The following is a 21,696-nucleotide window of genomic DNA, read 5'->3' as shown; positions in this document are numbered from 1 at the left end:
ATGAATAACACAAAATAAACCCTTTCATCTCCATTCATCCAGTCATTCCTAACACTGGTCCTTAAATATCTAGCCACAAAAATAAATTTAAAAAGTAAATCAAGGGGCGCCTGGGTGGCTCAGTGGGTTAAAGCCTCTGCTTTCAGCTCAGGTCATGATCCCAGGGTACTGGATTGAGCCCCGCATAGAGCTCTCTGTTCAGTGGGGAGCCTGCTTCCTCTAATCTCTCTCTCTCTGCCTGCCTCTCTGCCTACCTGTGATCTCTGTCTGTCAAATAAACAAATAAAATCTTAAAAAAAAATTTTTTTTTTAAAGTAAATCAAGTATAAAAACAGTTTTTGCCTGATTTCAGACATACCATTCTCTTCTGGTGGTCCTGTTTGGTCAGTGTTCTCCTCTGTCTTTTTACTGTTTCTTTCTGCTAAGTTCTGGATGGCACAAAGAATGGCCCGGATGGCAGTTTCCACTTGCTCTGAAAAATCTTCCACAAACCCTTCCTCCAACATCTGGTTTCCTAGTAAGTAACATGGTGAGAAACAAACAAAAACTCCAATCATTTGCTGCAGTGCTTCTGGAAATCATTAACAATCCTCATTTGTTACTTTTACGAACGGCCACCTGTCAAGCACCGACTGTGGGTGAGCCACCAGGTCAAACTGCTGAACACAAAGATGAAGAAGACCTATTCCTTGTTTAGATAAACCGACAAGAGTTTATCATCTTTCATTGAAGGTTTTACTGGAAGAATCAAAAATATGAAACTAGTTAGGATAGTGTGTACAAACACCAACTTGGTCCAAATATCAGTGCTACAAAGTGACACAATCAATTCAGAGGCAAGGTCCTCAAAGAAATGGGGCAGCAAGAGTTAGGAGCTGTGGGTTCCAGCCACACCTGCCTGCCTTAGAACCCTGCACAGATGTGTCTGGAAAAAACATAAAGTATTTTTAGGATACTCTAGACATAAATCTACAAGACATCACTCCTACACTGGGCTCTGGCTCCCTTGTCGAATGACAGTCCTTACCGCTTTGGCTGCCTAAAGCAAGTAGATGTGTCTTCCAGGTAGTAAAGTCATCTGTGGCTTTACTGATTTCTCCTCTTAAATATTCCAGGCTCTCAACTAATGCCATTTTTTGGTCTGTTTGCTCAACCTCCATCCCTGGAATAATGAACAAGGACTCCAGGCCTTGCAAATGAACTGACATCTGGGACAGGCAACTCAGCCCAGAAGAGCAAACTTCAAAATCCTTCCTGCAACAACAGAAATGCCACAATGTTGAGAGGAAGGGGCTACACCCTCCCTCCAACCACTAAAATGTAAGCAGGGGAAAATTCACTATATCTCAAGATTTATAGCTACACATTTGCCACAAAGAACCATGAAGGTCCATGGAAAAACAGAGAACTGAAGCAAAATCCCTTTTATCACTTTATCCCATTACTAAACTCGAAGCAAACACCCGAGCACACGAGGGACAGTAAAGACATAAACACACTCACCAAGAATGAAAGAGAGTCTCACAAGACTGCTGCCTGATTCTGTCAACATCAGCTTTCACTGTTTTAATGGTTTTCAGCATTTCTGTTAATCTCACAGTTGACTGTTGCCAAAGCTGGTCCTGCTTCCGCATCCGGCAACCAGAGGGCAGCTGATTTCGAGGTACAGGGGATGGGTAACTCAATTCTGATGGGATGAGGTCCTGTACTGCTCCGGAAGGCTGACCCTGTGCCTGGGCCTCACGTTGGCCAGGAGTTGGCCCTGCACTGGGGCAGCACTGGAGGAACCAGGAGAGCTGCTCAAGCAGGATCTGGCTCTGCATGGCCAGGTGCTGCAGCCTTTCTGTCCACTGCTGCACACTGTCCTGAGGCGGGAAGGGCACGGGGTAGACCAGTGGGCCAGTCAGCCTGCCATGAATCTCCTGCACACAGCCAAGGAGGTTCCTGTACCGAGAAATCCATGGGGGAAACACATGGCACCTTAAACTGCATCACCAGGTTTTTTTTAAACAGTTAATTTATTTCTGAACAAAGAAGATTTTTCACATAATTAAAAAGAGGATCCCCCAGGTTAAGAAGCCTGTTAAAATCCCTTTTAAAATACTTCAACACATCTTTCTGAAGACTGAAAGAAGTGTCTTCAGTCTTTCACAAGTGTCAAAACTCACCGCTTATCACCTAACCCCTTACAGCTTTTTCACACCCAACAAAGTCACACCACTGCAATGATTTCAACCATTATTAAGAAAAAAAAGTCTTTAACGGTAGTATACTTTGTTAGATAAACTCTTATGAGTACAGCAGAAAACAGCTGTAGCCAAAGTGATTAAAAAGTCTAGAAATACTACCTTTGGGTTAACAGTCCATTCAACAAACCATGACAGCTTTCCTTCCTGTCCTCATCTTTAAAATACCTATTTACACCGAGGAGCATCCATATATGACACTCAGCAACCTACAACTCTGTCACCCAAAAAACCTAATGAACGAAAGCAGTCTCAGATACGATCTGTGCCCAGAGACCGATGCTGCGGTACCATAAATGCAATCCTGTCACACAGCCCAAGGGACTGTCATCCACAAACCCCCTTCTATCCTGACCCAGGTACACTTCAGCCACGGCAACTGCTTCCGTCTAATTCGGCTCCGGATTCATTCCCCGGGGCCCTTCTCCTAAGAGGCGCTGCCAGAACCACGGAGCAGAAGCGTATCACCAAAAGCAGGGCGAAGAGCCAAGAGAAACTCCACCTGCATCTTTGGGCCTCAAATTTCATTTCACAGTTGAGAGCTCACTCACACGATTCTCACATACCCATCTCACATACTCATACCACAAACCCAACTAACTAGTTAGCGGATACCTGAGGAGGACCCACTGCTCAGTCAGTGTGGTCAGGGAGCGCCGCTGTCGGATAAGCATCTTCATCAAATGTGCCGAGAAGCCTTTGCACCGCTCAACATTGCTCATGCCCATCTCCTGGCAGGGGAAGAAGGAAGCATGCCAAGGGTGTTGCTAGCAAACACCAGCACTCGTGCAGGTGTCACTAGAAAGCCGGTTCATCCAATACTCTCTGGGGCAAGCGCCCCTTGCTTAGACAAGCTTTGGGTATATATTGCCGTCTAAAAGCAACACATTCATCTTTTTGAGCAGTGCTTCTCAAATTATGTTTCCACAGATCAGTGATCTGTTAAACCTAGGAACTAGAGTTAACACACTCAAAATTAGTGGTCTTTTCTCAATTCACAAAGGGAAAAGGACCTGAAGATGACAGTCTCAAGTTGAAGCTTTTCTTACATAACTTTTCTTAAGCATTTGGTCTTGTTGGCAAATATAAGTAACAGAATTTATGACAAAATGCTCTGATTAAACAGAAAATTACACTGATTTACACTATAAGCTTAATGGTACTCTGCAGAAAGCTCAGTCACTTTCAGTAATGGGCTCTGATCAACTGCCAAGACCGGAGAATGTTGCTCTGGAGGAACAAAACAGGAACTTTCCCGGGCCCTGCAACTCAGAGGTTCCATCGCCTACCTTGGCAGGAGCTGCTAAGGCTGCACTAAGCCTGGCGTGCCGTGCAAGAGAGCGGAAGAAGTATTTCTGGCATCCCTCCCATGACGATGAGATTTCTGTAAGCAGCCTGGAAAATAACTCCGCATGATTTATTTAATTAAAATCACTATTTCCTACCCCAGATCCTGAAGACTCAGAGACCATTATTATCTAGTCACAACCAAAAGTCAAGAGTGTGAACAGATTTATTTCTGTGCGGCCGCAGTCAGGCACTCATCAGTCCTCTCTGCAAAGGCTGTATTATATGCTTAGCACTGAAGCACAGTGGGGAAATAAACTGTGATGTCAATATAGTTTCCTTAATGAAAACTTCGTAACTGTCTTAGGAATGGAAGCTAAGGGTCATAAATCCTGATGCTTACAGGGGCTAGGAAGATAATATGACTGAGTAAGGACAGCCAAGCACAAAATGGTAAATGCCAGTGACAGCGGACCTCGACGTGGAAGAAGAAAAGGAAGACCACAGTGATCTGGCAAGCATGTGTCCTGTCAAAAGGAGGGAGCTACCGTTTAACTTCTGACTACATGCGAGAGTAAACCCACTTGGCTGAACCTTCCTGAAAAACTGAAATCCAGAATATTTAGGTAAAATTTCTACTTTTGGGGTGTCTGGCTGGCTCAAAAGAGCATGCAACACTTGATCTCAAGGTTGTGAGTCTAAGTCCATACTGGGTGTAGAGATTACTTAAATAAATAAAACTTTAAAAAAAATTCTACTTTTTACAATGTTGTGTTGAATTAAAATTTAAAGCACTGAGAGGACCACTGAGCAAACAAAATACAAAGGTACGCATACTCAGCTCATGCCAATCGTCGTTTACAACCACATCTGCCATAGTTAATGAACACAGAAACACAGAACACAGAAACGGCTCTGCCTCAAAGTTTAAATTCAGGTCATGATCCGAGGGCCCTGGGATGGAGTCCTGCATTTGGCTCCCTGCTCAGTGGGGAACCTGCTTCCCCCTCTACCCTTCCCCTCTGCTTGCGATCTCTTTCTTCCTCTCTTAAATAAATAACATCTTAAAAAAGAAAAGAAAATCAAATGAAAGGAACAAAAAAATAATGGGAGAGGTGAATACAGGAGGAAAGGAAAGGACACTTTAAAAGGGGGGGGGCGGTGCCTGGATGGCTCGGTCTTTTAAGCTTTTGCCTTCGGCTCTGGTCATGATCTCAGAGTCCAGGGACTGGGTCCCACATTGGGCTCCCTGCTCAGCAGAGAGTCTGCTTCACCCTCTCACTCCTCCTCTCTGCTCTCACTCTCCTTCTCCCTCTCTCTTGCTCAAATAAATAAATAAATAAATAATCTTAAAAAAAAAAAAAAATGGGGGGTGCTGGCCGGCTCAGTTGGTAGAGCATGCAACTCTTGATCTCAGAGTCATGAGTTCAAGCCCCATGTTGGGTGTGGGGCCTGAGAAAGGGAGGGGGGGAAGGAGGGAGGGAGGAAGACGAAAAGCAAAAAAATTCTCTTTTACCAAATGCTCACCACATGCCAAATCCCAAGCCAGGCACTATTTTAAATGTTACCTGTATAGCAACACTAGGAAAGAGGGATTCTATCCCCATTTTGGCAAATAAGGACATGGAGGCTTAAATGACTTGTTCTAGTTATAATTCAAAAAACAAACCTAGAATCAGCCTCCTGAGTGCTGCTGACTATAGACAATGCACTCTGGATATCTAATGGGTGAAGATGAAGCATCTCTTGAGGGTTTTTTGAACGGGCCCAGGCAACACCTTTGCGATATGACAAACCTAGGAAATAAAAAGCATGTGTTTTAGAAACTCAGAAGAGAATGACTGTGCCATCACCCCCCTCCCCCGTGTGCCAGTCCCACCACCACTGCTACACAAAATGAAGTCCTTGGAACAGCACTGGGAGCTTGTTAGAAAGCAGGCTATGAGGCCCCGCCCTGCACCTACTGAAACAGAACTACTGCACTCAACGCGATTCCCCGAGTCATCTGTACACACACTAGGGTTTGAGACATGTTGCTCGGCAAACTATGTTGGAAGGGTGGGTGCTGTACAACATATGGTGATGAAAATGAATCACAGTTTCTGAGAAACCTCATTACAAAACTGTGACAATATTTGGGAATCACAAATGGTTCATTAGAGGAATTTCATATGTGACTGAACTCTCAGAATGGCATTTTAAAACCTGGCCTACCACCTTCTGTTTCCCACCATCTCGACTATCTCTAGAAATTTCCCCCAAATCACCCAAGTTGTTTTCCTCCCTAAAAGCTGGTCATCATTCTGCATCAGGTTTCAAGCGAGAACCTTACCAGTTTTTGTAAGGTGTTGAAAGAGGTCTGCTAAAGCTCGCTGCTTCCGCAGGAGAATGTGCTTGGCTTCTGACCGTTGCTTTTCCTTCTCTGCCCAGGGCTCCACCTTTAGGCTCTGCAGCTCACTCACACAGGAAATGACTTCACCTGAGGAGAAAATGGGGCAGTACTGAAATCTCAAGGGCTTATTCACGTGTTAAAACTAATAGTCAAGGGGCTCCTGGGTGGCTCAGTGGGTTAAGCCTCTGCCTTCGGCTCAGGTCATGATCTCAGGGTCCTGGGATCGAGCCGCATCGGGCTCTCTGCTCAGCAGGAAGCCTGCTTCCTCCTCTCTCTCTCTGCCTGCCTCTCTGCCTACTTGTGATCTCTGTCTGTCAAATAAATAAGTAAAATCTTTAATAAAAAACAAACATACCTAATACTCAAGACCCAGGACTTTGTGGGAAACAAGAACTAGGTGACATTCATCTTTAAGGCTCTGATAACTAGCACAGTCCCTAGCATTTTGTAAATTGTAAACTAAAGGAATCAAGATGCATGGAAATAAAAACTCATGGGTTACCTCTCTTTCAACAGTAAACAACCCAAATAAAAGTAGTTTTTCTTTAGAGGTTTATAATCAATCAGGCAAAAAGCAGTTGTTATGTGCAGCAATTTATACTAAGAATTTAAATCATCTGAGATAAATTTCCCATAAATATGATAAATACTGAGGTCCTATCCTCTACTAGTTAGTAGATGTTCCTTTACTCTGTACAACTCCAGAAGGGCCAATCTCTAGCTCCTTGGAGAGGCTCAAAGAGGTCTAGTCATTTTCTAAAGTCTATTCAGTTCGAGTGGAGTAGAAGACAAGATATGAACCCTGGCCAAAACCACTCTGAAGCCCAGGTTCTTCCTCCAGCACCACACTGCCTTGCTGAGGACTCACGGGTACCTGTACCATGAGGCTGCTGCCCGCCTGCCACAGGCAGCATTATGGGCTGTGTCCACCCAGATTCATGTTATAATAGTCCTAACCCCCAGCGCCTCAGAATGTGACTGTATTTGGAGACAAGGACTTTAAAGAGGTAATTAAAGAAAGATGAGGCCATGTGCATGGGCCCTAATCCAATTCCTTAACAAAGAGTAGGACACAAGAGACCATGTGAAGACAAAGAGGAAAACAGACATCTACCAGTCAGGGAAAGAAGAAACCAAACCTGTGAATACTTTGATTTTGTATGTTTAGCCTCAGAACTGCACGGAAATTAATTTCTCTTATTTAAGCCACCCAATATGTGATACTTGCTAAGGGAGCCCTAGCAAACTAACACAGGTAGTCTAGCCTTTTAGGAGCGAGCAAGTGGACTACATACCATTACAAGGACACTGCAGGAGGTTAGAGAATTCTTTGCATCACAAAGTGAGTGAGTGCCTTTTCCAGAAGATGCATGTGGAAACTTCTGCTTACCCTGATCATCAGGCTCACGTGGGCAAGGTCATCATGAGAATGGATACTATTAGGCTTTTATTCTAACAAGTTTTAAAAAATAAAGAGCTCCCTGAGATCAGACTGTAGCCTCAATGAAGACAGTCAGTCTCACTCTGACACCACACTCACTGGGGGTCAATAGGGGTGGGGACAGTGGTGAAAGGCCACCAAGACCTCAATCTAATATGTTCTGGAACTCCTTCCCCAGCTATTGCTGTTAGACTACAGAGCCTCAGCTTCCCTGTGGGAGGACAGCCAGGGAGATGAAATTGCTCTGTCTCTCCACGGTGAAGAGAGCAAGAAGAAAACTGTGGATGAATCTTCTCCTTTAACTCAAGGGAGACATCCTGAGAGGTAGGGACAGTTTAGATTCTGGGAAATTCATCTCTCCAGCCAGCAAGAGAGGATATAGAAAAGCACTAACACAGAAAATGGCGAAACACAGCATTAGTTTACACGAAAGAAGACAAGATGAAAATTAAGACAGCCTGTGTGGTCTCAGCTGGCTCCTGCATCTTGGCTCTGTTAGTTTTTAGCCCATTTGTTTATTCAATTAACTGCTCAACACTATTCAAGAGATCAAAAAAGGGCTTATGTAACAAATTCCCACCCTCCTGGGGCACTGGGGAAAAGAGAGGGAGCAGACCCCACCCTTTGCTCCTGGCTGTTGGCACCCACCAGTGAAGTGATCGAGGCCCTCCACCAGGTGAGGCAGGTGGCTTTCCTTCATGAAGGTCAGGCACATCTTCCTCATTCGTTTCATGAGCTTTGGCAAGCGACGCAGCAGCTCTCCCTCCGAGGGGAAAGGAGCACTCTGACTCTGTTCTGGAATCACAGCCTGTGAGATAGAGCACAAATAAGATATGGGCACCAAGTTTATTTTCTTTTGATTATATTCATCAGCTCACTGTTTTCTGTCACGCTGATCAAAAATTCTGATTTGCTATTGGTGATAACCTAGAAGTTTTCAGGGATTCCTCCCTGTGGTTAGCATGAGTAGCTCCCCGATGATCCCAGAGCACCTTATATCTAAGGATTTGATGTGGGAACAGATGTCCTGTAACAGACCTGCTTACCCAAGGTCTCCACGACTGTTACCACATTTTCTGGAATTTTGCAAGCCAATGCTTAACTATTGGTGCTTGAAATTGGCCATGGTGAGAGAAATAATAGCCCAGTCATCAGCAACCACTACAATCAACAAATCACTACACACATGCACTCCCTGTGCAGCATGTGGTAGCCCAAAGACAGCTTCTGTGGCACATTCCTCAACTGATACTTTAAGTCTTCTGTTATAGGTAGATCCAATGTCCACAGGTATGCACAATACTTATTTCCCATAGGTGACATTAAACTTTCAGCACCAGGATCAAAGCTTTTTTGCCTTATTATGCAGCAGTGGCAGGCAGATATACAAATACTATATTTTGTCCAAAGACCAAGATTTCAAGGCATTCCCTTGCTTAGTTCTAGGACCACTCCTTACAGAGAAAGCACAGATTTCCCCTACCGGCCCAGGAGTAAGCAAACACTATCTCCCAAGGTATACCTGTGCAGCTGCCGGCCGGGCTAACAGGGTCTCCCTCAGTGCCTTGTTCAGACTCTGAATGGGGGATGCCTCACTAATGGCTGTTGGCCGCGACAAAAAATCAGGCTGTTCCTCCTTGTCACTCTCCACCAAGGATGACCGGCAAGGTTCACTCAGGACAGCTTCAAATTTCTTCATGAATTTAAAGAGGGTCCTGGCCCCACGGAATGACAGATGAGGAGGGAAAAATGGGTGGAAAGTGAGGAAATGTAAAAATGGCACAACGCATACACACATAATAACCTGTACCTTCTATATACATGAACTCCTTAGGTACTCATAACCATCCTGTTTGTTTTTAAGGGAAAATAGGGCAGATATTGTCATCTCCCTTTTCTAGAAGAAAAAAACTGAAGCCAGGAATGGAGGAATAACTTCACTCATGGTGAAAAGCTAGTAGGTGACAGAAGACTCAACCCTTCTATAGTGCTTAGCCTGCTTTGTCACAAAGCACACCAATTCCTCTTGCATGTACACTTTGCTTTGGGTGGTAGGGGTGCTGTGGAAAAGCCACACCAAAACAACCTAATGCTTCATAATAAGTTCAAGCCAACATTAAGTCAGGCCACATTAACAATGTAGTCTTGCTACCTACCATACAAAAATTCTGAGCTTTGGTCACCCCCAATTTTTTCTTTTAAGTAGAGCTTGAACTCATGACCTTGAACCAACACAGGGCTGGAACTTATGACCCTGAGATCAGGACCTGAGCTGAGATCAAGAGTTGAACACTTAACCAACTGAGCCACCAAGGTACCCGTCACCCCCAGTTTTTAAAAAATGAATTACCTGTGTGTCTTTTCCACAGACTGTTTAATGGACCAGAAACTGACATCATTCCATTTGGATATTTTAACAAATTCCTGTAAGACACATGAAGATCAAGAAATAGCTTTATAAAGCTGGTGTCACTATGTTTCTTTCGAAATCATCTCTATGCTAAAGACCAGAGCCCACTCCATCCCAAATACCAGACTGTGTGCCAGTAAACAAGTAAAAGTTTAAAAAAGGAACCACATATTTGTCACAAAGCAATGAAAAAAGAGTGCTGTCACTATCAACAGGCCAGCTGATACGTATTCCATTTGTTGGTTCCACAACTACTGAGAGTTATCAAAAGACAGGGTCCTCCTTTCCCCCAGGGCATCTCAGTAACACTCACCACTAAATGGCACCCCCTGAGGTGGAAAATCAGTCTGGGCAAGAGCAGGGGAGGGAGCACTAACAGATGTATGTGGCAATCCTTCTGAGGACCCTTCGACAGGGGCCACTCCACCAACCCCTCACAACTTGGACAGGTCAGTCATGGAGGCAGTGCTGCAAAACGTGAATCTTGCCATCGTATTGGCAGTTGCAGTGCACCTCTCTATTTCCCAGAGCCCCCTGCCTCATAGTTAAATGTATAAAAGAACAGAACTAAAAACAATTTGCTGATTTTGTTCTCCCAAGAGTGATCATGACAGTTGTTCATCTTACTTTAAGTTCTTTCTCAAGGGGGGAACGAAGTTCCACAATTTTGGCTTGGACTCGGTCAAAGAATTGCTTGTAATAATGGTACAGATTCCACAGAACACTGCAAAGTGAATCTGGAAGAAACGAAAACAAACAGAAACACCATGCTTGCCACGTGTGCTACTTGCTGCACCCGTGGGCTCCACATTTTAGCAACACCACTTCCTCATTGCCTCGAGGCCCTGAGATTACAGCCCTGAGATGACAGCACAACATTTCACAGGCAGATTATTTAACAGCTCAACGGGGAGCCGAAGTCTAGCAGTTCCCAGAGATGCAGGCAGGCCGTCAACACTACCCCATTTTTTCATTTTAGATTGTTTCGTTGCACTTTTGTTCTTAAAGACCGTGTACTCAGATGTTTCACTAAACACAATTTCAAACCCTTTCTCGGAATCTTATTGTAAAGTAAGCAGAAACTGAGCCTGTTTTAAAAGATGGCGTAAAAGGCTCACCCTGACTGCTCATTCACAATCTAGAGCCCTAGTTTCTTTCATCCAAACAGATGTGGTCAGGGACAGTAATTAACAGCATTTTAGGTGCAGTTACTTGACATAGAACACAGCTCTCATTAGATCCAAGAATCTAATTATGGCCTGGTCCAAGCAAAAGCTTAGCAGGACACCTAACACTAGACAGAAAGATCTGCATCTTCAACCCACCGATATCCGAGATCTACATTTGGCAACTGACCTCTGGCAGAGTCCACTAGCCAGGGCTTCATTTATAACCAGTTTGTACTTTAATGTTGTTCTCTGTGTCTACCGTGTATCACTTTAAAGTAAAAGATGATTAAAAGTGTCTCATTTAAAACCTGGTATGCAGGGGCGCCTGGGTGGCTCAGTCAGTTAAGCATCTGACTCTTGGTTTCAGTTCAGGTCATGATCTCATTGCTTGTGGGATCGAGCCCCCATGACACCCCACACTCAGTGTGGAGTCTGCTTGAGGGTTTCTGTCTCTGCCCCCATCCCCCCACATGCTCTCACTCACTCTCTCAAATAAACAAATAAAATCTTTCTAAATAAGTAAATAAATAAAACCTGGTATGCAGCAAGACACCTACTCATGGAGAATTCAAAGCCTAATCCATTTAAACAGTGCACTGTAAAAGTATATATGTGAAACCAAGAAATGTAATCAAGCAGTAAAACACTGTTTGAATGTAGACCATGATCTCAAGTTCTTTTTTTTTCCCCCAAGAGTGGAAAATAGACTTCTCCATAGGAGAGCTAAAATACATTAATATTTGAAATTAAAGGTATAACAGTACCAGAATGCAGTCCAAAGAGTAAATCAAGTTACATAATTACATTTTAATGAACTAAATCTAAGAATGTCAATTGAATTACGATCTATTAAATATATTATTTCCTCTTAAGTAAAACTGCTCAAGAGTTACTCAGTATGAATCATCTTGGAGCTATGCAACTTTTTAAAAAAATACAAATTATTGGGGCATCTGGGTGGCTCAGTGGGTTAAGCCTCTGCCTTCGGCTCAGGTCGTGATCTCAGGGTCCTGGGATAGAGCCCCACCCACATCAGGCTCCCTGCTCTGCAGGGAGCCTGCTTCCCCCAACCCCTGACTCTCTGCCTACCTGTGATCTCTGTCAAATAAATAAATAAAACTTTAAAAAAAAAATACAAATTACCAATTTTAAGTGCTGCCAGCTATAATAATTTTGTTTTAACAGGTATTTTTATTTGCTTTTTTCATGTAATTATTTTATTGTGCTTTGCATCTCCAGACAGTTTTCCCACATTTGGATAGACTGTTTAAGAGGTTATAAACTTAGTAACTTATGAAAAGGGTAAAATAAAATTTTCTTGAGTGTAACTTAGAATAATTTAAGGGACATTTTATATACTTTTAAAAATCAGAACTTAATTGGGATGCCAGATTTATAGCAATTTGCATCTTTAATTTTCCAGATAATCTACAGGTTAGTGTTTGATAAATGATTTTTTAAAGCAAATATGAATATTCTGTTAATTTATAATTTATTAATGTGTTATCACTGTAACTAAAAATGTTATAGAGACTTTTAAATTCAGTCTTGCATAGAAAGACATGTATTAAGCAAAATTATGTGAATAAATATTGCCACAAAAATTTTTTTAAAAAGTATATACCAAAAAAAATACACATACACACACACACACACCCATCCCTCCTTACCCTTTCCTTCAACTTGAGGCATCAACAAGACATGACAATGGAAAACCAGTAACATCTGAAGTCGTATGTGGAATTCTCCCAGTGAGGATCCTTCAATAAATGCTTGTAATGTGCTGACCAGCAACATCAGGGTCATCTGTTTGTCATCTTTAGAGATTCAAAGAGGAAACCATATGTACCTGCAACCATCACCCCATATTCATAACATGCACGTAATCTACTCTAGGACACACTGAGGGATAGCAGGCAAGTAGAGACCGCAAAGTGAAACTCTGAAGCAAGGAGGACCACAGGTAAATTCCAAGCTGATATAAACACAGCTGTAGTCAGGAGATGTGTTAAATGCACTCAGAACAAATTATGAAACTGAATTATAAGGTGTTTGTTTCAAGCATGAAATGAAAACATTTTTAACTCAAGCATGCCAGCTAGTATCTAAGAAATCTTCATTATGACACATCTCTTGGATATACAGAATAAGGAAACTTTATCTTATGACCAGCTTTCTAGAATCTGAACAAGTCACTTAAAACTCTGAGGAATTCCATCAAGTCAAATGACGTATCCTATGTAAAAGCATCAGTGCCAGCAGACATGGGAACAGGTTAAACCCCACACTCTGCAGCACTCTACAATTAGCCTGCAACTTCTAACGATGCAGGAATTGACGAACGGGAGTTACCTTCCTGCTCCTCTGTTTGCTCCTGCATGTGCTTCTCAAGCATCTGGTAGATGGAGAACCAGTGCTTGGTGGACTTTTCGGTATGGCGCTTCATGGTATTATCCAAACTCATAGACCAGCAGCTGGAATGCGAGAGAAGAGGCCGAGCAGTCATTTAAGAAAACCCACTCGAAAGATCTGAAATACTCAAGCAGAAGCTAAACATTCACTCTTCTCTCCTCCCAAGTGGAGATGGAGAAGACAACTAGTTTGCTGTCTTGGGAAGGTATGCCGTTGTCTGGTCTCTACTGAGATCACTTTAATGCCCTGCTTTTAATTCTGTGATTAATAACTGAAGAGCACATTCTCAGTCTATGCAGACACAAACTATCAAATGTCCCTGCAGCATAAATTCAGGAGGGGAAGGGAAGGGACAGATTATCACTTACTTCAGTTCCAGTTTACGCCAACGAATGATCATTTGACTGACTAAATCGAGATGCTTCTGCAGAGAGAGAGCTCTACTGGCATTCTCCTCCCAATCCTAAAAAGCAAAGATAAAATTTACTATGGCCATTATTTAATCCCTTAATCACCGCCCGCTCTCAGGAATATCTTGGATCTTTAGTCTTTGAGTGAAGACCACAGGGCCTCTAAATAACTTTTATGCCAATTTACCAATGAGTTTACATCCAGCGTACCAAGCTTCAAGTTGTTTCTGGTCACTTAACAGAACTTCAGCAAAGCCAAGTTTAGGCAAAAAGCAAAGGATTTGTGAGCTGAGCCTGAATTGCTATTGTTAGACATGTGACCCCCTCCAAAGTAGAGAGCCCAAATGTGATAATCAGAGAATCACCAGATACTTCAGAGGATGCTGAGAGGACCGAGCGGGTGATATATGCAGGCACGGGGCTAGTCTGGAAGTCCACCAGGAAGCCTGGGCCAAAGGAGACCTCAGTACCAGTGGACACTGCATCCCACACTTAAGAACAGGGGAGGCAGGTCCTTCACATGCCCCACAAGGCAGAAGCTTCACTTGTAATGATCGGACCCCATGCCAGAAAAACCGAGGAAGCTGATTCCTCTCTCCAATCCAAACTATAACTTTCTGTCCCTTTAACAATAACTCTGCCAAAAGATAAATCTTTTTTCAATTGACAACAAACTAAAATGAGAGGAGAGAGAGAATTATCTTACCTGTGCCTTTGCCAGAAGGATCTCTAAGCCATTCAGGAACTTTGAGATGGGACTGGAAAGTGGAAAACTACGAATTCTATCCATTACAACCAGCAGCTGCAGTAAACAGATAGACAGACAGATAAAAGATCTAGGCGTTTCTGTGGGAATATCACCCAAAGTCACAGGTTACTGAAGAGAGAACTGATGAAAGTTTTATGCAAAGTCCTTGCTTCACAAGCACCTACGAAAACCATGGAGGAAACTTCCAGGCCTGTGGATCTCAGATAAACACTTAACCTGCATTGCTCTTGAAAAAACATGGAGTTTGAGAAGATAATTATTATCATGATGATTTTTTTTAGTAATCTCTACAGCCAATGTGGGGTTTGAACTCACAACCTGGAGTCCAAGAGTCACATATTCTTCTGACTGAGCCAGCCAGGTGCCCCAAGATAACCTCTCTTAACCACTCTCCATTATAAGAATTATTACAAAATTGGCTGAAAACTATAAGTTAGGTCTGAGTTAAAACCATCAATCTTGGGGCGCCTGGGTGGCTCAGTGGGTTAAAGCCTCTGCCTTCAGCTCAGGTCATGGTCTCAGGGTCCTGGGATCGAGCCCCGCATCGGGCTCTCTGCTCCACAGGGAGCCTGCTTCCTCCCTCTCTCTCTGCCTGCCTCTCTGCCTACTTGTGATCTCTGTCTGTCAAATAAATAAATAAAATAAAATCTTAAAAAAAAAAAACCCACCAATCTTGAAAAAGCCAGGCCTTTGCTAACAAACAGAGGTATATGAATAAACAGAGCAATAGAGCAGCACTTTAACATGTGAACAGCAAACTCTGACCAACAAATAAAATTAATAGAAACCCAAACATCATTTATACAGTACAAACTGGTATGTCCATCTTGCAGGGCATAGTATCCCACTGAAGTGGGGTTTTGTGAATCTTTGTTAATGTATGAAAATATGCACATGAACATCCCCAGAGATGGCAGAGACCGTATCTTCAAGACTCTCTCCTCACCGGATGCCCTACCTGTTCAAGGGCCGGGTGTTCTGGCCATTCCTGCAGCAGTTGACTAACAGCCTCTGAGAAACCTTGAAGCACAGGTTGACAATGCCTTGCTTCTGGGACATTGGGATGCTGGTAGAAATCATAGGGCCCATCGGGCTTCACCATCAGATCTGAGACTGCTTCACCAAAGAGAGTGTTATGGGAGAGGGTGCAGGCCAAAAGTTGGCTGCCCAAGAGTTGATCATTCAGTTCAGCTCCTGGGAAGTTAACAACATCATAGTAAAGTCAGTGAACTCAGCAGGCTGAGCTATCAAGTTATAAAGATGACAAAAACATGCTCAAAAATAATGAACTACTGTAACAAATGAAGATATTTCAATGCCACTCATGCCCAAAGCAACATGGGCCTAGAGAACTAGGACCGTAATATCAAAAGAGTATCACCAAGTCTGCCAAGCTCCTTGGATATACAGAGGAACTCAGATACTTAGCTGTTATCAAGAGGCTACAGAGCTTGGTTTGATGGATTCAGTTTCCTGGGTTTTGTGACTGTCTTGGTAGGCAGAAAAGAAATTTAAAGCTTCCTTCCTAATAGCAAGGAAGAACTCATGAGATCATACAGGAAAGTGAATCAAATGAAATTCTCTAAGATTAATTTCTGAGTTCCCAGGTTGCTCCTAGGAATACAAGATATGAAAAGCACTGAAGCTATTAGAGGCAAATCAGAAATAATACTGAGGAACAAAACCATTTAAACTAAGTCTATATCCTTATTTTTTAATCCCTTTACCCCAAAGTATTCAAATGATAAAAATCCACTATTGCAGAATTTTAAAAGAAGTTTTTTTGAAGTAGCTTGAGTCTATTAAGCTAAGGAAACTCCCTCTATAAGGAATTTAGCAAAAAACAGGGAGGTAATGATTTTAATTTTTCCAGAAGTAGCAATCACATTTTTTTCATTTGCATTTCCCAAGAGTATAACAAAAGTAAACTGTCATACCCATCAGAGGGTAGAAGTGTGTCACAAGAGATGCCCCAGTTTGATAGGAGGACAGAAACAGGCCAAGGTAATGCTTTGTCTCGTGTGGCGGCAGAGTCTGTTGGTACCAGAGGGACCGAGCGAAGTTGAGGCACAGCTGCTGGTGAATCAGCATCACAGCCTGCATCGAGCTCTGGGAGAGGAGAGCGGGGTCTGTGGCTGCTCCCTCTTCTTGTCCATCTGAAGTTCCCTTCTTCTCTTCCAGCGTTGGTTCTACCAGAATATCTGCAAAATCCTGTCAATAACATTAGAGCAATTGAACTACAAAACCAAAATGCAGTTTTAAGCCAAAAGAAAGGCGCAAAGATGGAGCATGAACAATCAAAAAAATGAAGTAGTGACTTACATAAAGATATAGTAAAAACAATTAGATTATAAAACCATTCAAAGGTAACACAGGTGGTAGCAAGAGAAATTATTCCCAAACAAACCCTGTTACCACCACCCAACCTTTTCATGAAGTGGGAACTGCCTTCTGAACTCCCGTTCTTCTTCCTCCTCCTCGCTCAGGGCTGTCCTGGAGTTCCTGCTCCTGTATCTGTAAAGGCTGTTTTCCTGCTCGGCCTTCTCTTGGGCTATGCGTTCCTGTTCATCCCACTCATTGATAATTTCCTGAAAAGTTACACATTTGGAAGGATACTTATTTGTCTTCGCTGAGGTGCTTCAATGAACAAAGCAAAACTTGTCAGCTCTTAATTTCTCATGATAACAAAAGTACTATGGTTCAAAAACAAGTAAAAGCCAACAACCAAGAAACGCAATCCCAGGTCATAGAGAGAAAGTAAACTGTTTTCAAACTGTTTCTGCAGCAACCCATTTTCTAAATTCCCCCTTACTGTACTGCTACTTTTTCACAGGTGTAAAAACTTGCTACAGTAAATGCCACTGGAACTTCCTATCAGTAGTTAATGATGTTTTGTACTTAGGACAGGCTCTGGATAGGCAATGTGGGGGTTGTGATTCAGACTGCACTTGGCTAACAACTCAAGCAGCTGGCTCAGGAGTTCAGGAAAGGGAAACGAGGGCTGGGGGCAGGGTGGTTGCAGGGCACCAATCAGACAAAACTGGGCTATACCTTATCAGACACCTCTTAAATCCCCAGTAACTCTAAGATTTTAAGTCCTTAAGTCGGCAAAAACTATAAATTAAACTATACTCATGAGAATTGAGGAAATGAATATCCGCCATTCAGAAAGATAATCTGTATTAAAAACTTAAGTGGTTAATCTTCATCCCAGCAGTTCTGCTTTCTAGAATTTATACCCAAAGACCTAGGTATAAGACTATCTGTGGTGATGGTGGTGGTGACATTTTCCAAGGTAGTAAAAAGACTACAAATATAAATGTCCTATGATAAGAAATTAGTTACATGTCTTAGAGCATATCCATATTAAAAAAAAACCTAGGAAGCCATTCAGTATGATGCAGGTAAAGAACACCATAATGATAGAGGAAAATAATCACTAACTGCTGTTAAGTTTCTAAAGCAGAGTATAAAACAGAATGGACTTTAGTAGTAGTTTGTAGAACTCTAGCAACTTAAAGACCAGTCTCAGAGATCACAGAGGAAACAGAACTGTCTTCAATTAAAGCATGTCCTTTATCTATTACCTATCAGGAAAATAGTCTAAGACTTTCATTTTAAAAAGAGTTCTGCTAAAAAACAAAAATTTATAAACCACTGGACAAATGACTTAAATTTATAATGTCATAGACATACATGTACAGGTTCATGTATACACAGAAATCTAGAATGGAACGCACCAGTATGTTACGAGTTACACAGCTTTAATTGGTATTAAGTCTTGCTTATATCTATTCTTTTAATTACATAAATTGAGAACAAATTGTTTTCATTGATAAGAGGAAAACAGATTTTCCTAATAAAAGTTGAACTATTACCTAGCCAAAACCACCATAAATAAAGTCAAAAGATAAACAAAAAACTAGGAGAAAATATTTGCAGTATCACAGATAAAGAGCTAACATCACTAATTTTTTCTAATCTCTTAAAAATTAAGGGACAAACACCCCCAAAACTGACAGCTGAATAGGAGACAGAAAGGAAGACACTAGATCTCATGCCGAACCATCTGGTCTCTTTCTACACAGAGTATTGCTGATGTTCTGCTTGTGCTCCCAGCTCCCTTCAGAAGTAGGTTGGGGCTGCCCCCCAGAAATGGGCTTACCTGGCACACATGTCTAAAGAGCTGCAGGGCCCTTTGGTCCAGCTCTCCCTTGCATAGCACATGGGAGCGCAGGTAAAGGAGGGCGTTCATCAGCAGCTGCTCTCGGGTGGGGAAAGGTCTCTGGCCCTTGCCTTCCAGCTCCTTTCCTCCTGAGCGCTTGAGGATCAACTTCCCAAGGCCTCGAAGAACCTCCTCTGACTTCACTGAACATAAAGTGTCTGCATGGGCATAGTAAGTGGGGAAGGCAGGGCCCACCGATGGAAAAGCCAGCAGGGATGCGGCCAGGGTAGCCAGCCTGTCCACACAGACCACACTGCCGTGGAGTGAAGCGTGGACCTCAGATGCCACCAGCCTTACGCCATGCTGCAACTGCAGGATGGAAGCCTGCAGCGGGGCCACAGAGTCTGGATACAGGGCATAATCCTCGGCCAGCCGCTTCCTGAACTGGTGGTGGGACTGCTGCCAGGAAGCCTCCTCCTTCAGAAGGTTCTGGGCCACCTGGGCAGACTGAGGCCCATCCATGCGAAGGGCCTGCAGGAGCCGTGTGAGCAGATCCTGAACAGCAGGGGCCTTGGCAATGCTGGTGACGTAGTGGTGGATCTCCTGCACCAGGGACTCGTAGGCAGGCACCTGGGGTCTGAAGGCCTGCTTCTTTGACAGGCTGCAGATTAAGTTCTCCAGATGATCAATTCTTTGGCGAAGTAGTCTAAAGGCAAATCAACATAATATGCAAATTCTGTCAGGAGGAAAACAGCAAATCTAGACTGAGCCCTTAGCTAGGAAAACAGAATGAAGGCATATCAGCTGCTGAGGAATAATATGAAGAAAATATTGACAATTATAATGTAAACGAGTAATAAAGAGATCATTTATCACACGCCACCCATGGTGTTAAGTAACGCAGATGTGTATTTCATCCAAGTCTAATCACAATTCACTCAAGGAGTTGCTATGATCCTCCTTTCACAGACATGGACTCTAAGGTTCAAAGGCATTAAGTGACCTATTCAAAGTCTAAAGCCAAAGGATAGGAACAGGACTGGAACTCAGACCTACTACACTGCACAGTATTTACCAAGACAGCAAACCCACACAGTGCACATCATTAGATCCAACTTCCGTCATGCTGAAAATCAGTTCAGTGGTTTCAACCCACCTAGCCCCATGTGAATCCTGCCCTTCCTTTCAGAGTATTAATTTTTCCTGACTATAACCATGGCTTTAGGATCTAACTGCTAATGTAGAGACATGTATTATCACCTCTAACACTGCAATTACATTGCAAAGATCAACCTAAAAATGTCTTTAAAATAACAACAACAACAAAAAAAAAAACCAGAACAACACAATTACTCTGCCGTTACCTGATGTGAGGATGAGAGTGACGGATAATGACTTCATCTTCCAGGTCTGTTCCAGTCAGTAGCTGCGATAAGAGGTTTCGGGTCTTCCACTCACACTGTAGCTGGTGTAACTAACAGAAAGGGAAGAAGCTGGTCTGCTGTGCCCAGCTATGACCATGTCCAAGAGGACAATGCCCTGGGGAAGGGCAGAGCAACTGGATGGAAGGAACCTGGGCTCTTGAATGACCCAAAAGCAGGGGCTTTTACTCCATGAACCTGCACCACTCACCTTAGAGCTTTTAGGTAAAAGAAACTATCTTATTCACACCACCGGACTTGACTCTGCTATAGCAGCTTAGTCTTTACCAACTCATATACTAGTTCCATATTTTGAGGAAGGGAAATTACACCACTATCTTTATGTTTTGGTTAGAAGTTCAACTATCAAGGGATACCACTTAATCTAAATCAACTTGATTCTTGAATTTTAGATAAACACCCAAACGTTAAGACCTGAGGAATACCATATCATATCTAAAGAAATTATTCAAGTCCAAATATTCGAAACTTAGTTCAGGTACAGGGAGTATGGATAGGAGATACACTAGTTCTCTGGCAATGCCTCAGGTGTTCTACCGTTAAGACCTCTGTCTACTGCAGCCTATTGGCAAACCCTTAGGAAGGGCCCCTCCAAGTACCGAAGCTTACTCAGAGGAACTCTCAAGGAAGAAAATGCAGTCTTTAGAACACACCCCTGGGATGTCACAGGGTAGCCAGTACAAAATCACCCCTCTGGTGCTCTAAGCATCCAAAGGGCACTTCAAGGAGTAATATACTAAGCACACCCATTCAGGGAAGGAGCCCATGCTCCAGACTCTCGCCCCTCCATACCTCTTCCTTAGCATACTTGAGCTTGTATTCCTTCTTCACCGCAGGGTCAAAGCGTGCCTGCGGAAGCCATGTCTGAATCTGCAGCAAGCCAAGGCTCACCCAGAGGCTCCCACGGCGGGCTGGCTCGGGAAGGTCCCGTTTACTGTCCCCTTCCCCAAACAAGTGGCGCAGGGAGGTGAGCAAGAGGCATAGCAGTTCTTTGGGCAGGGCCTCCTGCCCAGCCATGTCCCCAAGGGTCTGGCCCACAATTTGGAAGGCCTGGCTGTCCCCGAGCAGCAGCTCTTCACAGTTCTGCATGTACTCCTGCCGCCGGGACTCAGGGAGCAGCTCTGCCAAACCCGCCAGGTGTCTGCACAGCACAAGCCCCTGGAGCCGCGAATCCGTGCGTCTGTAAAGATAAGGAAGCACTTACAGGCTTGCACTACATCGCACAGCGTTCCTTTTTCACACTCTCATCCCCTCAGCAAATGACACAACAGACTGCACTGCCAATAGTTAAAGGTGAATTTCTTTTCTCAAGTAATCCTACATGCTTTTCCAAGCCCCCTCTCTTTATCACAATAGGCTTCAAATTGACAGAGGCGCAGGCCAGCTCATAATAGCCTGTCGTGGGCTAAAAACCTACTGATCCACCTGGAAAACATACTTGCCTTCAGCAAGCAAAACTAGCCTCTACAGAAAAAAGTTCTGAGTTTTCTGCTACATGCTCTGTAGGAAAGACAGACCTTTACAGTCTGTGGCGGGAGACCAGGAAGCGGGTG

General features: G+C 43.3%; 1 protein-coding gene across 3 annotated transcripts in view; it reads right to left on the bottom strand.

Annotated features, from left to right (window-relative positions):
- Window positions 1–21,696, bottom strand: part of LOC111158834 (midasin AAA ATPase 1) — a 168,551-nt gene that overhangs the window by 24,876 nt on the left and 121,979 nt on the right. For all 3 annotated transcript variants that reach the window (XM_022521117.1, XM_022521118.1, XM_022521119.1), the window contains 21 exons: window positions 20,936–21,323; window positions 20,066–20,175; window positions 18,702–19,407; window positions 16,963–17,124; window positions 16,474–16,747; window positions 15,495–15,730; window positions 14,474–14,569; window positions 13,726–13,820; window positions 13,298–13,419; window positions 12,616–12,762; window positions 10,404–10,513; window positions 9,717–9,790; window positions 8,889–9,081; window positions 8,015–8,174; window positions 5,866–6,012; window positions 5,203–5,329; window positions 3,536–3,641; window positions 2,862–2,977; window positions 1,504–1,944; window positions 1,028–1,254; window positions 359–514 (listed from right to left, as the gene is read on the bottom strand). In XM_022521117.1, coding sequence (XP_022376825.1) covers window positions 359–514; window positions 1,028–1,254; window positions 1,504–1,944; window positions 2,862–2,977; window positions 3,536–3,641; window positions 5,203–5,329; window positions 5,866–6,012; window positions 8,015–8,174; window positions 8,889–9,081; window positions 9,717–9,790; window positions 10,404–10,513; window positions 12,616–12,762; window positions 13,298–13,419; window positions 13,726–13,820; window positions 14,474–14,569; window positions 15,495–15,730; window positions 16,474–16,747; window positions 16,963–17,124; window positions 18,702–19,407; window positions 20,066–20,175; window positions 20,936–21,323 — 4,193 coding nt within the window. The remainder of the gene's footprint in view (window positions 1–358; window positions 515–1,027; window positions 1,255–1,503; window positions 1,945–2,861; window positions 2,978–3,535; window positions 3,642–5,202; window positions 5,330–5,865; window positions 6,013–8,014; window positions 8,175–8,888; window positions 9,082–9,716; window positions 9,791–10,403; window positions 10,514–12,615; window positions 12,763–13,297; window positions 13,420–13,725; window positions 13,821–14,473; window positions 14,570–15,494; window positions 15,731–16,473; window positions 16,748–16,962; window positions 17,125–18,701; window positions 19,408–20,065; window positions 20,176–20,935; window positions 21,324–21,696) is intronic.

Source organism: Enhydra lutris, unplaced genomic scaffold (assembly GCF_002288905.1).
Source record: "Enhydra lutris kenyoni isolate GAN:26980312 unplaced genomic scaffold, ASM228890v2 scaffoldscaffold63, whole genome shotgun sequence".
NCBI classification, from domain to species: Eukaryota; Metazoa; Chordata; class Mammalia; order Carnivora; family Mustelidae; genus Enhydra; species Enhydra lutris.
Note: the sequence above shows the minus strand (reverse complement) of the source record. Positions and strands in the feature narration are given on the sequence as shown.